The sequence below is a fragment of the Muntiacus reevesi genome, chromosome 5 (genome assembly GCF_963930625.1).
Source record: "Muntiacus reevesi chromosome 5, mMunRee1.1, whole genome shotgun sequence".
NCBI classification, from domain to species: domain Eukaryota; kingdom Metazoa; phylum Chordata; class Mammalia; order Artiodactyla; family Cervidae; genus Muntiacus; species Muntiacus reevesi.
This window is the reverse complement of record NC_089253.1, coordinates 48,491,909-48,506,921: the sequence shown is the minus strand read 5'-3', so window position 1 is coordinate 48,506,921 and position 15,013 is coordinate 48,491,909. Positions and strand designations below refer to the sequence as shown.

The window sequence follows — 15,013 nt, the reverse complement described above, 5'->3', positions numbered from 1 at the left end:
CACTGGTCCCTTTTCCAAGTAGCCCGTGGGGAGAAGGCTCTGCCTCTGCTTTGCCTGGACTGGGCCTCGGAAGAATTCAGAAGACAGGGCTCGTCAAGACGCCAGGCTTGGTCCCAGCTGGGGGAGGGCAGAGCAGGGCAGATGAGTCCCGGCTGGGGGTGGGCAGAGGTGCCCCGGCCTCGCCCCTGGCTCCCTTCCTGTCGCTGCTGGTGTGGGAAGATTCTGCCTCCGCAGCCCACCCGGCAGGGTCTGCGCCGCTGGGCAGCGTCCCTGCAGACTCCAGGGCATTGCGGGCTGCTGGCTCCTCCCCACCTCAGAGGCAGTCCTCCCCGACCCTGGGGGCATGCCTGCCAGCCGTGCCTCCTCCAGGGCTTCCTTAGTGCTGCCCCTCCCTGCTCACGGGTGTCAGACCCACAGGGAGAGGGGCTCCCTCCTGGCCCACCCTGGGATCCCAGCCGCCCCGCAGCCTCTCCAAGTCAGGGGGCTGGGGTAGGGACAGATTTGGGGGGAGAGGACCGGCGTGTGGAGTCAGGGGACGAGGGGGTGGCTCTGCCGCCCCTCTACACACCCCAGCCCAGCTGGCGCTGGGCGGGTCTGCCCTGCCCCTCGAGCGCCCCCGCGTCTGGAGGCCATGGCAGAAGCAGGGATGGGGCTGAGGTCGAGGGCAGGGCAGGGCAGGGGCCACTCCTCCATCTGAGCAGCACGGGGCTCTCTCTGCAGTGGTGGACGCTGTGATCCTGTCGCCTTGCGGGCAGGAGGAGCCTGCGGGGCCCCGCGAAGGACAGTGACGAGAGGGACGTGCCACAGGCTGAGAGGGAGCTGGGAGCCGGGAGAGCCGGAACTGACCAGCGTCCTGGCCTGACTGCCCTCGGACCCCCCGAACTCCTGCTCTTCGCTCCCTGGAAACTGTTTAGCCACCAGCCAGCTGCCGGCCAGGACCCTGGCCTGCTAGCGCCGCCCCCTTTGTGGGACCTCCCGAGACTGCTCTGGACCATCCTCGCTGCGTTGTGACCCCGCCATCTGGACTTTCCTGGAGCACAGTTGACTTGCCGCCCGAATCTGCATTTCCCCGATTGCAAATCCTAACGCGCCAAACTATCTTTTTTGTTTTTTTGTTTTTTTGCTGGCTTCTGAGGGTTTTGTTTGTATTTTCTGTCGGTTTTGTTCTCTGTTTTGTCGACAGAGCCGAGGGTGTTCTGTGCCCAGCGTGGCCCTTCCCGTGAGGAACCCACACCCCAACCCCCTGACCAGTTACTGCAGACCCAGCCCAAGGCCCCAGAGAGGCCGGGCCCCGCCTAGAGCAGCAGAGCACGTGGGACAGCGCGGGGTGGGAGGAGGTGGGCTCGGGCTCACGTCCAGGCTGGGACTCTCAGTTGCCCCCTCCCCAGGTCAAAACACAGTGCCCTCACGTACAAATGCTTCCTTTTATTTCATGGTGGACAGATGCCTGTATAAGCTGCAGGAAAAAGGGGTGACTGCCTCGGGCTGTGGGCAGGGACTAGTGGCCTCCATGGTTCTGTATGAGCTCCGAGAGTGCTTGAAGAATCATCAGGGAGCCGGTGGACACAATGATGATGAGGATGATGATCAGAAGGAGGCCCAGGACCAGGGCGCAGATGTTCAGGCACTTGGCGGTGGAGGCGTAGCTCTGGGCCCCAGTGATGTCGCCGACCATCTTCCGGTCCCTAGACTGCAGGGGGCGAGGTGGTGAGGGTCCAGGTGACCGCCGGGCCTGTGACTCAGGCCCTCCCCTGCTGGTCCCCCAGTGCCCGTTCACCGCAGCGGGGACCCACGCCTGCGCGTCCCCTGGAGTCTGAGCACGACAGCGGCTGGTGAGCCCTCCTACCCTCCTGGGGTCTCCAGCTGCTTTCCCACGGATAGTCGGCCTCTCCAGGAGGCCCGGGGCTCGCCCATCCTTCCTCTCAGGCCCCTTTACCGGCCACTCACCCACCAGGGGACAAAAGGCTGACCCTGGTCATCCCCACGCACCCCCTGCAGCCTCATCATGCCCTGCACATGTTTACACACCTACACACAGAACAACACACATGCGGGCTCCCCAGCCTACATGCCGTCTGGGCAGGGCCCCCTCCAGGCCCCCAGACACTTCCTTGGAGACGCCCCCAGGTGCCCCCACCTTCACAGAGTAGGCGAACGCCACGAAGCCCAGGCAGCAGCAGTTCATGAAGATGGTGTTGAACAGCGACCACACGATGTGGTCGGGCACGGCGGTCTCGCTGCGGATGCTGATCACCGTGGTCGTCACGGGCGCCTGGCTCTGGGGCGCCCCCAGCACGGCCACCTCGTGCTCCTCCTTCAGCACTTCGTAGGCTGGGGTCACCGCCCCGTGGGCCCCAGTGAAGAAGGGCTGGGATGTGCGGTTCATGGCGGGGCCGGAGCAGCTGCGGTCCTGACGCCAGCACACGCTCGGGTGGCCCTCCTTTGACCAGGAGTTTCGATTTCTCTGAATTTCCGTTTCCTGGCTTTGGGGGTATTGGGGATGGGTTGGTCCTAGGAGGCGGGAAGAACCACTGAGTGTCAGGTTACAGCAGGGTGGGTGGGAGGAAGGCTGAGGGGCTGGAGGTATTTCCTGTCCCCGAGCCTGGAATGGGCCGGTTTCCTTCCCCTGTCCCGAGTTCTTGGCTGAGAGCACCCCTCCCCTCCTTTTGTAATAAAGACACTTTAATAGAAGAAATACAAATAACAGTTTAAGAACATATATACCTCCTGTATATGGGAGTGACTCAGGAAAACTGAGTAATCAGTTGTCTGTTAATGAGAAAATTTTGAGTAATTTGTCCCAGAAATGCTGCATCCACCCCCTTAAATGCCACTGTGAGCTAGAGACAAAAGGTGCTGGGGTGGGTAGGAGAGGCCCCTTTTGGGAGATGACCCCAAAGAGCATAGAAATAAAGGTGATTTCCTGCAGAGGTCAATCCTTGCCTCCTCCATCCATGAGATGCAAGATTCTGGGCCCTGTGAAATCACTCCTCTGACGTGCCTCTCAGCTGTTTGGGGGCAGCAACCTGCCTTCACCCTGAGTCCCCTCGGGGTGCACACTGGGGGCTGTAGTGTGAGGCCTGCAGGTCCGCAGTGCCCTCTGCTTCCTGATGGGGCAGATGACACTTTTCATCCACACAGCTTAAAATAATCAATGTGCCAAAGAGGCACATAGGGGTCTCACCAGAGTCAGGCTCTGACTGAGCAACAGCTGCTCACTATTTAGGGGTTGTTGGGGCTGGGACCCTTCCCCAGCCTGGGGATCTCAGGCCCAAGCCTGCTGCAGCGCCCTTGTCCCCATTTGGGGCCCCTGCCAGGCCCCACTCAGCCTCACCCCCAGGCCCAGAGGAGCCCCGCCCCCACCGCCAGCCCCCCCACCCCCGAGGGGCACTGGCGCCCCAGTCCTGAGTCCCCGCTCCAGGCGGGGTTTGGGTCCTTCCCAGGTGCAGGGCAGCACCCAGCAGCCCGTGTGGCCTGCCCCGAAGGAGCCGCCGGCGGTCCCCCACAGGCTGGAGGAGCCGGACCCGGGCGGGCTGTGTGGAGGCAGGACGCCTGCCGGGCATCTGGGAGCCCCTGGGAGCCCTGGGCCTGCGTGTCCATGCAGCCCGGCCTTCCTGCCTCCCCCGCCCCCCTCATTTCTCATGGGACCTGGGGTGGCTCCAGGGGAGTGGGCATGCCGGCAGGACGGCTCTGGGCGTGGGGCTGCCTGCCCCCTGCTCAGGGACAGGGCGGGTCGGCCCTGTGGCCAGGCCTCCGCTCTCTTCAGACCACAGGGCCACTCCTGTGCTCTCCTGTCTCTGTCCTCACCTGTGCGTGAGGCTGTGGGCGGTGATGGCCTGGACCGTCCTGGTAGGAGCAAGGCCATCCCACTATCTGGGTCCCGTTGGGTCAAGCCTCCCAGGCCAGCCTCCGGGTGCCCCGGGCCGGGCTCTCTGACCCTGGGCCTCCTCCAGGTCTGCAGGTTGTGGCCATTTCCACCTGCTCCCGGTCCCCCTCAGAGGGGGTCATTGCTGCCTGCCCCTGCCTCCTCCTGTCTCCCTGGACAGCGGGGCTCTGCGCCCAGCCCTCCTGGGAAGCCCACCTTGCTGAGTGTCCCGTGCGCTCTGCAATCCTGCTGGGTGGCACTGACGCAGCAGGCCATCCTCCGGCCAGAGCTGACGGGCACAGCGGGCATCAGAGCGTAGGGTCGGCGTGGGCGGACGGACACCCGCAGGCCGGTGGCTGTGCCCGCGCAGGCTCGCACCCTCGCCTGCACGGGGTGAGGCTCCCCCGCGGCCTCAGGGCCCCCTGCAGGCCCCCTGCTCCTGGCTGGAGGGGGGCCCCATCTCAGCCTCCGCAGCTTCTCCCCAGGGGGCCGGTCTCTAGACAGGGTGACCCGCTGTGCAGCGCTGACGGTGACACGTAGGAGGTCGCTGCCAGCTGACAGTCACGCCTTTGGTTCAGTCTGCTTTTGTTTGTTGGTTATATGGTTTGATTTTTAATCACCTGAAATTTACAGAACAGAACATTTTTTGTTTTACCCGCAGAAAATGTACAAGTGAGCTTCTCTGGCACATTTTTGGTGTGATGTTACAGCCGCCACAGTCTAGCTCCGACAGCCACTCTCCCCACCCGCCTTAGGGTAAGGGAACCCCGTTCCCATTCAGGGGTCCTCCCTAATCCCTTCCCCTCAACTCATCACATTCCTTCAAACACCAGTCTCCTCTCTCAGCATGGGTTTTTCTTTTCGGGGTATTTTGTATGAATTATGTGCCTTTTGTTTCTGTAGTATTTCACTGAGCATAACGTTCTGAAGGTTCGTCCATGCTGTAGGCTGCGTCAGACTCCATTCCTTTATGGCCAGTTAATGTTGTACTGTAAGAGGATACCGTATTTTTTTCTTTCTTCATCAACCTATGGACGTTTGACTATTTCCAGTTTTTGGCTCTTATGAATAATGCTTAGAAACATTTGTAGATAAGGTTTTCTGTAACTATTCATTTTCAGTTCTCTTCGGTATGCATCTTGGAGTGGAACTATTGGGTCTTATAACCTAACTCAGTGTTTACCTGTTTGAGCCACGCCCCCCCCCCCCCCCCCCCACAACGGTTTTCCGGAGTGAGTGCATCATTTTCCCTTGCTGCCAGCTTCGGAGGAGAGATGAACCATTCCGTATGCTCACCAACAGGTGTTTTCACCTCATAGACCGCGGCAGCTGTCCCCTTGGTGGTGGTTTATGGGCACTTCCTTGCCCAACAATGGTGCCAAGCGTGGCTTCTGCTCAGCAGCTGTTCACGTGTCTTTGGAAAATGTCTGCTCGGGCCTTTGTCCACTGACTCCTTGGTCTGTGGCTCTTGCTGTTGTTGAATTGCAGTTCTTCTTTTATATTCTGATTACTAGTCCCTTGTCAGATACACAAATCCCAAATTCTCTCCCATTCCTTAGATTGTCTTTTCACTTTCTGGAGTGTCCTTTGAGGCACAAACATTTTTAATTTGGCAAACTACAATTTATCTGTGTTTTCTTTAGTTGCTTGTAATGTAGTTAAGAAACCATTGCCTGATCCAAAGTCACACTGTGTTTCTTTCTAACCGTTTTGCAGTTCAGCTTTTATACTAGGTCCTACTGTTACCAACCCAGGCTCCTGGACTCTTTAATTGTAGAAATCGATAAGAGGCCAGATGAAGAACTGAAGCATGGCTTTCCTGGGGCCCCTGCTTCAGAAGGAGGGAGCAAAAACAAGCAACAGGGGCCCATGTTCACCCCCAAACGGGGCGAGCTGACCCTTAAATGGGGTGCGGGTGTGGACAGATGGCGGCTTGGCCTGCAGGGTGGCTCCAGTGGCCTGCCCGCCCGTTGCTGGTGCCGTGTGCGGGGATGGTGGGCAGGGCTCCCTTCTGCGTCAGCAGCTGTGTTTTGGCCTTTCTGTATCTTGCTGTCCGTACCTTGCCCCCAACCAGCCATGCATGCAGTTTCTATTAGTCCTTGTAGTTTCTTTGTTGCTCTAGGAAGATGTTGGTCCAGGTATAAGCCCTGTGGCAAAAGGCCCCAGGTCACGGCCTGTCTCACTGCATCCATTTTGAGTTAATTTTGTATGAACTGTGAGGCAAGGGTCCAGCTTCTTCCCTCTCCATGTGGACATCACATCTGTACCAGCTGTGAACAGTCCTGGCAACCTGGTTGCCTCACTTGACCATCCACGTGTAAGTTTATCATGGACTCTAATTTCTGTCCCACAGTCCATGTGTGTATCTTACGCCAGGAACACAATGCCTCGATGACTGCAGCTTTGTAGTGAATTTTCAGTCAGGAAGCATGAGCCCCTAACTCTGTTATCCTTTTTCAAGATTGTTTTGGCCTGACAATTCCATGTGGATTTTAGGATCAGCCTATCCATTTATGGAAAAAAAGAGTAAAAACTGTGGGAATTTTGATATTGATTGTGTTAAAACTGAAGATCATTTGTGGAGTGTTGCCTAAGAGCTCAGGTCTGTGAGCATAGATGTCTTTTCATTTATTTTGACTTTTTAAATTCCTTTCAGCGATGATCTGTAGTTTTTGGCGTACAAGTCATACATCTACTTGGGTAAACTTTTTACTAAGTAGTTTAAAAATACTATTACAAATGGAATTGTTTTCTTAATTATATCATTGGGTTAATCATTGCTAGTGATTTTTGCATGTTGATTTTGTCACCTGCAACTTTGCTAATCTCTTTAATAGATTTTTGTGATTTCCATAGGATTTTCTACACACAAAGTCATGTCATCTGCATGTAGAGATATTTCCAAGGCACTTCATTTCTGAACTGCATGCCCCCACTCCCTTTTCATTTTCCGTCTCACTGTCTTTCTTAGAACCTTCAGAATGATGCTGGATTTAACCAGACAGCTTCATCTTGTTTCTGATCTCAGGGGAGGCTTTCAGTCTTTTTTATTATTATTATTTTTAACTGGAGGACAATTGCTTTACAATGTCACATTGGTTTCTACTGTACAACAACATGAGTCAGCTGTCAGTACGCATGTATCTCCTCCCTCTTAGACCTCCCCCACCCCCGCGTCCCACTGCTCTGGGTCATCTCAGAGCACCAGGCTGAGCTCCCTGTGTTATGTAGGAATTTCTTACTAGCTACCTGTTTTGCATATGGTAGTGATAGCTTGTAGTGAATGGTGTCGGATTCTTGATCTCCAAAGAAGATTTAGCTTCGGGACCAGGGGCCAGGCTTGATAACTGGAGAAGTTTTGTGTATCAGAGTTTTATTAAAGTATGAAAGTGAACGAAAGCGAAGTCGCTCAGTCGTGTCCAGCTCTTTGCAACCCCATACACTGTAGCCTACCAGGCTCCTCCATCCGTGGAATTTTCCAGGCCAGAATATTGGAATGGGTTGCCGTTTCCTTCTCTAAGGGATCTTCCTGACCCAGGGATCGAACCTGGGTCTCCTGCATTGCAGGCAGATTCTTTACCATCTGAGCCACCAGGGGAGCCCTTTAAAGGGACAGAGAAACCTTCTGACATATAATCAGAAGAGGGCAGAGAGTGCGCCCCTGCTAGTCTTAGCAAGGCCTTATATACTCTTATCAGACCCATTCCCACAACATGCATCTTAAATTAACAAGTTTAGAACTAACAATAGAAAGGTCTTACCAGACCCACTCCCACAGTATACAAGTTTCAAGATAACAAGATTAGTTAGAAGGTTCAGTTCAGTTCAGTTCAGTTGCTCAGTTGTGTCCGACTCTTTGCAACCCCATGGACGGCAGCACGCCAGGCTTCCCTGTCCATCACCAACTCCCAGAGTTTACTCAAACTCATGTCCATTGAGTCAGTGATGCCATCCAACCATCTCATCCTCTGTCATCCCCTTCTCCTCTCACCTTCAATCTTTCCCAGCATCAGGGTCTTCTCAGATGAGTCAGCTCTTTGCATCAGGTGGCCAAAGTCTTGGAGTTTCAGTTTCAACATCAGTCATTCCAATGAAGATTCAGGACTGATTTCCTTTAGGATTGACTGGTTGATCTCCTTGCAGTCCAAGGGATTCTCAAGAGTCTTCTCCCAACACGACAGTTCAAAAGAATCAATTCTTTAGTGCTCAGCTTTCTTTATAGTCCAATTCTCACATCCATACATGACTACGGGAAAAACCATAGCCTTGACTAGATGGACCTTTGTTGGCAAAGTAATGTCTCTACTTTTTAATATGCTGTCTAGTTTGGTCATAACTTTCCTTCCAAAGAGCAAGTGTCTTTTAATTTCATGGCTGCAGTCCACATCTGCAGTGATTTTGGAGCCCCTTAAAAATAAATCTACAAGAGAAGACTCTACACATGGACATCACCAGATGGTCAACACTGAAATCAGATTGATTATATTCTTTGCAGCCAAAGATGGAGAAGCTCTACACAGTCAGCAAGAACAAGACCGGGAGCTGACTGTGGCTCAGATCATGAATTCCTTATTGCCATATTCAGACTTAAACTGAAGAAAGTAGGGAAAACCACTAGACCATTCAGGTATGACCTAAATCAAATCCCTTATGACTATACAGTGGAAGTAAGAAATAGATTTAAAGGACTAGATCTGATAGACAGAGTGCCTGATGAACTATGGACGGGGGTTCATGACATTGTACAGGAGACAGGGATCAAGACCATCCCCATGGAAAAGAAATGCAAAAAATTGCCAACATCCTTTGGATCATTGCAAAAACAAGAGAATTCCAGAAAAAAATATACTGCTTCATTGACTTATCCCAAAGCCTTTGACTGTGTGGATCACAATAAACTGTGGGAAATTCTTCAAGAGATAGGAATACCAGATCACCTGACCTGCCTCCTGAGAAATCTGTAAGCAGGTCAAGAAGCAGCAGTTAGAACTGGACATGGAACAACAGACTGGTTCCAAATTGGGAAAGGAGTATGTCAAGGCTGTATATTGCCACCCTGCTTATTTAACTTATATGCAGAGTACATCATGAGAAATGCCAGAGAGGCTGAAGGACAAGCTGGAATCAAAATTACCTGGAGAAATAATCAATAATCTCAGATACGCAGATAACACCACCCTTATGACAGAAAGCAAAGAAGAAATAAAGAACCTCTTGATGAAAATGAAAGAGGAGAGCGAAAAAGTTGGCTTAAAGCTCAACATTCAGAAAACTAAAATCATGGCATCTGGTCCCATCACTTCATGGCAAATAGATGGAGAAACAATGGAAACAGTGAGAGACTTTATTTTTTAGGGTTCCAAAATCACTGCAGATGGGGACTGCAGCCCTGAAATTAAAAGGTGCTTGCTCCTTGGAAGAAAAGCTATGTTCAACCTAGACAGCATATTAAAAAGCAGAGAGATTACTTGGCTAACAAAGGTCCGTCAAGTCAAAGCTATGGTTTTTCCAGGAGTCATATATGGATGTGAGAGTTGGACTATAAAGAAAGCTGAGCGCTGAAGAACTGATGCTTTTGAACTGTGGTGTTGGGAGAAGACTCTTGAGAGTCCCTTGGACTGTAAGGAGATCCAACCAGTCCATCCTAAAGGAAATCAGTCCTGAATATACATTGGAAGGACTGATGCTGTAGATGAAACTCCAAAATTTTGTCCACCTGATGCGAAGAACTGACTCACTAAAAAAGACCCTGATATTGGGAAAGATTGAAGGCGGGAGGAGAAGGGGGAAACAGAGGATGAGATGGTTGGATGACATCACTGACTAGATGGACATGAGTTTGAGTAATCTCCAGGAGCTGATTATGGACAGGGAGGCCTGGTGTGCTGCAGACCATGGGGTCACAAAGAGTTGGACATGACTGAGCGACTGAACTGATCTGAAAACTGCCACCAGAGGGAAAAAGCTAACTGTATGATGACCAGACTGTAGCAATGACATAAGCTGCTCCATGTGGCACACTTCCAAAAGCTGGCCTCAAGGAAACAAGAACAACCCAACCCTGGAGCTGAAGATTCACCTCACTCCAAATAAAATGATGCTCACCAGACCCTGCACCACCAGCTTGAGGATGCTGGTTAGAGCTGACTGTGCTGCCCTGCATGTAGCCGCTACCTGCAGACCCTTGATGCTTTCCTTTAAAACCGCTTGCCCTGACCAGCAACTCAGAAGTAGTTTGGGGGACACCAGTCTGCCATCTCCCCCAGGTTGCCAGCTTCCTGAAGAAAGCATCTTTCTTCTCCCACCAACAAATCTTGTCTGTCAAACTTTGAGTATGGATGAGCAGCTGACCTCGAGTTTGGCTCCAGCTCCAGCTGGTAACAATCATGGTGTATATATAATATGCTGGATTCAGTTTGCTAGAATTTGCCGAGGATTTTTACACCTATACGCATAAGGGATATTGGTCTTTGTTTTTCTTTGTAGTCTGTCTCTCTGACTTTGGTGTCTCAGTGATTCTGGCCTCACAGAATGAGTTAGGAAGTGGTCCTACTTCTTCAGACTTTGGCAAGAGTCTGAAATGGATTACAGGCTGCTGTCTGCAAGGCTGCCACACAGCTTAGATGTGTGGGATGGAACCAGGGTGAGTTAAAATGCCACACAGCATGTACTAAAATTACACTATTTTTTCTTGATTAAGCACTCCTCTGATTTCTGCAAGAGTTTCTCTACTTTCAGAGGCTGAAAATGTTGATTCTGATATTTTTTGCAAGTTTTTTCCTGCTTTTGTGGAGAGACGGGCGTCAAGAATTCCCCACTCCACTAGTTTTCTGTGTAGTTTTTCACAACTGGCCATGTTCCTGGTGTTTGAGAGGCCAGCCCCAGATGTGGGTAGGAGCTGGCTGCAGCTCTGGGACACGTTGCATCATAAGTGTATGAACTTCATGGTGCCTCTGGTGTCAAAGATTGAGCAGATAAGTTTTGCATGTATAAGTGAAAATAGATGTCAGCTAAAAAGTACAAAAACAAACCCTGGTGGCTCAGAGGGTAAAGAATCTGCTTGCAATGCAGGAGACCTGGGTTCGATCTCTGGGTCAGGAAGACTACCCTGGAGAAGGGAATGACTACCTATTCCAGTTCTTGCCTGGGAAATTCCATGGGCAGTGGAGCCTGGAGGTCTACAGTCCATGGGGTCACAAAAAGTTGGACACGACTGAGTTACTTAGCCCACAAAGTGAATATAAAGAACAACAAAATGACAAAAGTAATGACAGATGACAAAACGGCAGAGTGTTGTTAACTATGAATTCACATGGGGGCCTGAGCCAAGTCTAGCTCTCAGTGTGGCCACTGGGCAATGGCTGGCCCGCCCCAGCAGTCACCCCCCCACCTGGAGGTGTGATAGACACGGAAGAAGGTGGTGCTGGACTGCCCTCATATGGGGTCAGTGGCTTCTGGGCAAGAGCCTCAGCCACGGCGCTGGCTGAGGGGGTGCCTGGAATTGGCCCAGCAGGGAGGAAAACCTAACCCAACACCCCATCCTGGGAGAGGAGCAGACACAGACCACCTCAGGGCCCGGGGATGCAGGGCGGCCACCCCCACCACGCTTCCATTTCACTCCCCAATCTGCCCAAGACCCAGATGGGTCAAACAGGCAGGTGTCCATTAGGCAGGTAACAAGGTTTATAGTTTCTAGGGTACTTTTATGGCCCCCAAAAAACTTACAAAACTAATGAATATTGGAATTCAATAAATATGAACTATACAGTGTACTCTGTAGGTCAAGAATTGAAAGCACAGGAAAACTTGCAGGCATAGAATGTCACCTGCCACATCAGTAAACAAGGATTTGTGGACAAGCCCTTGGCTCCTCCAGCCGCCCCTCTGAGGGGACTCTGAACGGGAAAGCACAGGACCCTGGACCCAGAGAGCTGAGGTGCAGCCAAAGGAATGATTCTGATGAGCCCAGACACTTGCATCTTCCCATTCACAGACCAGTACTAAACCATTACTTAAGACGTCTGCTTTTTCTTTAAGTAACAGTAATCTTTTGATGTTCTGACTACTTGGCTTTTGTTGCAAAACTCCTATATGCCCTGGCTCCTCCCTTATCCTCAGAGAGGCTGCCTCCCAGGCTTAAGGCCTCAGTTTTGTCTGCCAAATAAAACATAATTCTCAACATTTAGTTTGTGCGTTTTTTTTCCAGTCAGCACCAGCCAAGACAGGTTTATTCAGGAATAGCAGAGGAAATGCAACTCAGGATATGCGAACCATGGTGGAACTCGTGGAGACCCGGAGAACCAGGAGGGAGAACTTGCTACTTTAGGGAGAAGGGGGAGCTGGGAGGGGCTGTGATAATCAAAGTCCATTGTAGGAGCCGGGGGTCCAAAGTAACGAGGTTTCCGGAAGCTGGGCCTCTGAGGTCTCTGGCTGGGCTGTTGGCGGGGTGGGGGCGGCAGAGAAAAACCTGCTTCCTCCTGCTGGATGGGGAGCGGAGAGGCCCTCCTGTTGGAGGTATAGAGGGACATGTCTTCCTGTTTGGGATGACCAATGATGCACTAAGGGTGAGAGAGCTTAGCCTGCAGGCCTGTCCAACTACAACTTGGACTCAGATTCCTTAATTAATTCCATGCCCCATTCCTTGCTTCAAAGCAATCCAACCCTGGGATGGAAAAACAAGATCTGTAAGATAACTGAAGGGCAATCCATGTAAATTGGGCTATTTGTCAGCTTTGGGACACCCATAATTTGAGGTAGCCTTGGTCGATTGATGCTGGCACCTCTATTCTGACTTGAGGGTCCGCAGACGCTGCAGTTCACGAGCGCCCTCATTGCCCCTCATGAGGGGACGTTTGGCAGCGGTGTCTGTGCTGGGGCAAGTCTTAGGTGGGTGACAGCTGGAGGGTAAAGGGCAGTGTGCGCTTGCTGTTTTTACATTGTTTTCTCTTCATGAGGGATCGGAGGCCTCTTCCTGGTCATCGAGCCTCCATAACACCTTAACCAGAAACTTCCAGGAGGCACACGTGGTTCCAGGTTTGCCTGGAGAGTTTTTCCCCCTGGGTCAATGAAAACATGATCAGAAGCCTGTGCACAAGCCGAGGAGAGCTGGGGGCTTTCACGACCACGTCCTATATTGGCCGAAAGGTTGGTTCTGGTTTTCTTGTGACATTCTGTAACGATAGTACCCACTGGAGGGGAGCAAAATTTACTATCCCAAAATGTTTCTCTTTGGCGTAAGGATTCATTTAGGCTGATTATTTATTTAAAAAAAAAGAAAACAAAACAAAACAGAAGACATGGGAAGTTTTTATTGTTGCCTCCGCGTAACAGCCTAAAATGCTCTGGATAAAAGCTTTGTTGGAGATCAGAGTCCAGCCTGTGCCCCAGTGTCCCTCCCTGGCCCAGCAAACATTTGTCTCCCAAACATTTGCTCTTCTGTTTCCAGGTCAGTTGCCCCCTTCAAGTCGTGAAACCCTACCCCAGCATCTTCCCTTGTCTTTAGTTGAAGATGGTATTTAAGGTGATGGTCTTGGCCACTTCAACGGTGATTCAGTTCTGGGTCTCTCCCATGTACACATGTTACTAAACTTTTGTGTGGTTTTGTCCTAATTGTCTTATGACAATTCTTAGACCAGTCAAGAGAACCTAGAAGAGGAGAGGAGTACTTCCTCACACCAGCAACAATTCCAGCCAATGAGAGTCCTTGCAACTCAGACCACAGAAACCATCACCACCCTACTCACCACGTTTCTCCGATGGAGTTTTTTCATAGCCGCCCCTGCAACTGCCTCCTTTTCTCTATAAAGTAACATCTTCCCCTTTGTTTCCTGAATGTGTTTACAGTTTTTGCTATGACTTTCTTGTCCTGAATTGCAGCTATGTGTTATTCCTGTGTAAATCTATTTGCTGGTAAAATAACTGGCTCTTTTCAAGAAGTCTGAAGAGAGCGGAGGCCTGGCCACAGAGCCAACCCGCCCTGTCCCTGAGCAGGGGGCACAGCCCCACGCCCAGAGCCATCGTGCCAGCATGCCCGCTCCCCTGGAGCCACCCCAGGTCCCATGCGAAATGAGGGGGGCGGGGGAGGCAGGAAGGCCGGGCTGCACGGACACGCAGGCCCAGGGCTCCCAGGGGCTGCCAGACGCCTGACAGGCGTCCTGCCTCCGCACAGCCCGCCCGGGTCCGGCTCCTCCAGCCCGTGGGGGACCGCGGGAGGCTCCTTCGGGGCAGGCCACACGGGCTGGTGGGGGCTGCCCTGCACCTGGGAAGGACCCAAACCCCGCCTGGAGCGGGGACTCAGGACTGGGGCGCCAGTGCCCCTCGGGGGTGGGGGGTGCTGGCGGTGGGGACAGGGCTCCTCTTGGCCTGGGGGGTGAGGCTGAGTGGGGCCTGGCAGGGGCCCCAACTGGGGACAAGGGCGCTGCAGCAGGCTTGGGCCTGAGACCCCCCGGGGCTGGGGAAGGGTCCCCAGACCACATCCCTAATTAGGGAAGGGGGCGTGGCTAACACAGGGCCTCTGACTTGGCTGTTAAGGGAAGTAGAATTCATAACCCCAAATAAGCCTCTTTGGTACACTGATTATTTTAACTGGTTATTTTTAATTCTGAGGCTGAGTAGAAGTCATCCTATGAGAGACATTTAATGTACAAGGCAAACCTCCCTGTAAGGGTGCCCCTATTGTACTGGGGCCAGGGGGCGGCCACATTTCATGGAAACTTTCACGGATGGAGGCAGCAAGGACTGACCTCTGCAGTAAGCCACCCTTATTTCTGGGCTTTTCGGAGTAACCTCCCCAAGGAGACCTCTCCTGCCCTACGCAACCTCTCATCTTGAGCTCAGATGGCATTAGGTGCTGGCTTCAGCATTTCGAGAAGTTGCTCAACTTTTTTGTGTCCCTCCCATAGACAGGAGGTATACTTGTTGGTAAATTGTTATTTTTCTCCTGTTAAACTGTCTTTCTATTATGACAGAGGGGAGTTCAAGCCGAGAACCTGGGAGGGTGGAAGGAAACCTCCAGCCCCTTCCAGCCTTTGGGGAAGGAGCCTCCCTGCCAATGACCCCGGTGTAACCTGACACTCAGTGGTTCATCCCACCTCCTAAGACCAGCCCATTTCCAATTACGAAATGAAACCGGCACAGAAAAGGAAACTT

The 15,013-nt window shown here is 52.2% G+C and overlaps 1 protein-coding gene across 1 annotated transcript; it reads right to left on the bottom strand.

The window, feature by feature from the left end:
* Positions 1 to 1,405: 1,405 nt before the first annotated feature.
* On the bottom strand, positions 1,406 to 2,469 carry LOC136168915 (interferon-induced transmembrane protein 3-like). The gene is made up of 2 exons (XM_065936655.1): positions 2,138 to 2,469; positions 1,406 to 1,690 (listed from the first exon to the last, which is right to left on the bottom strand). Exons 1-2 carry the CDS (start codon positions 2,384 to 2,386, stop codon positions 1,499 to 1,501), a joined length of 441 nt encoding a protein of 146 aa, XP_065792727.1. The 5' UTR covers positions 2,387 to 2,469; the 3' UTR covers positions 1,406 to 1,498.
* Positions 2,470 to 15,013: the final 12,544 nt, after the last annotated feature.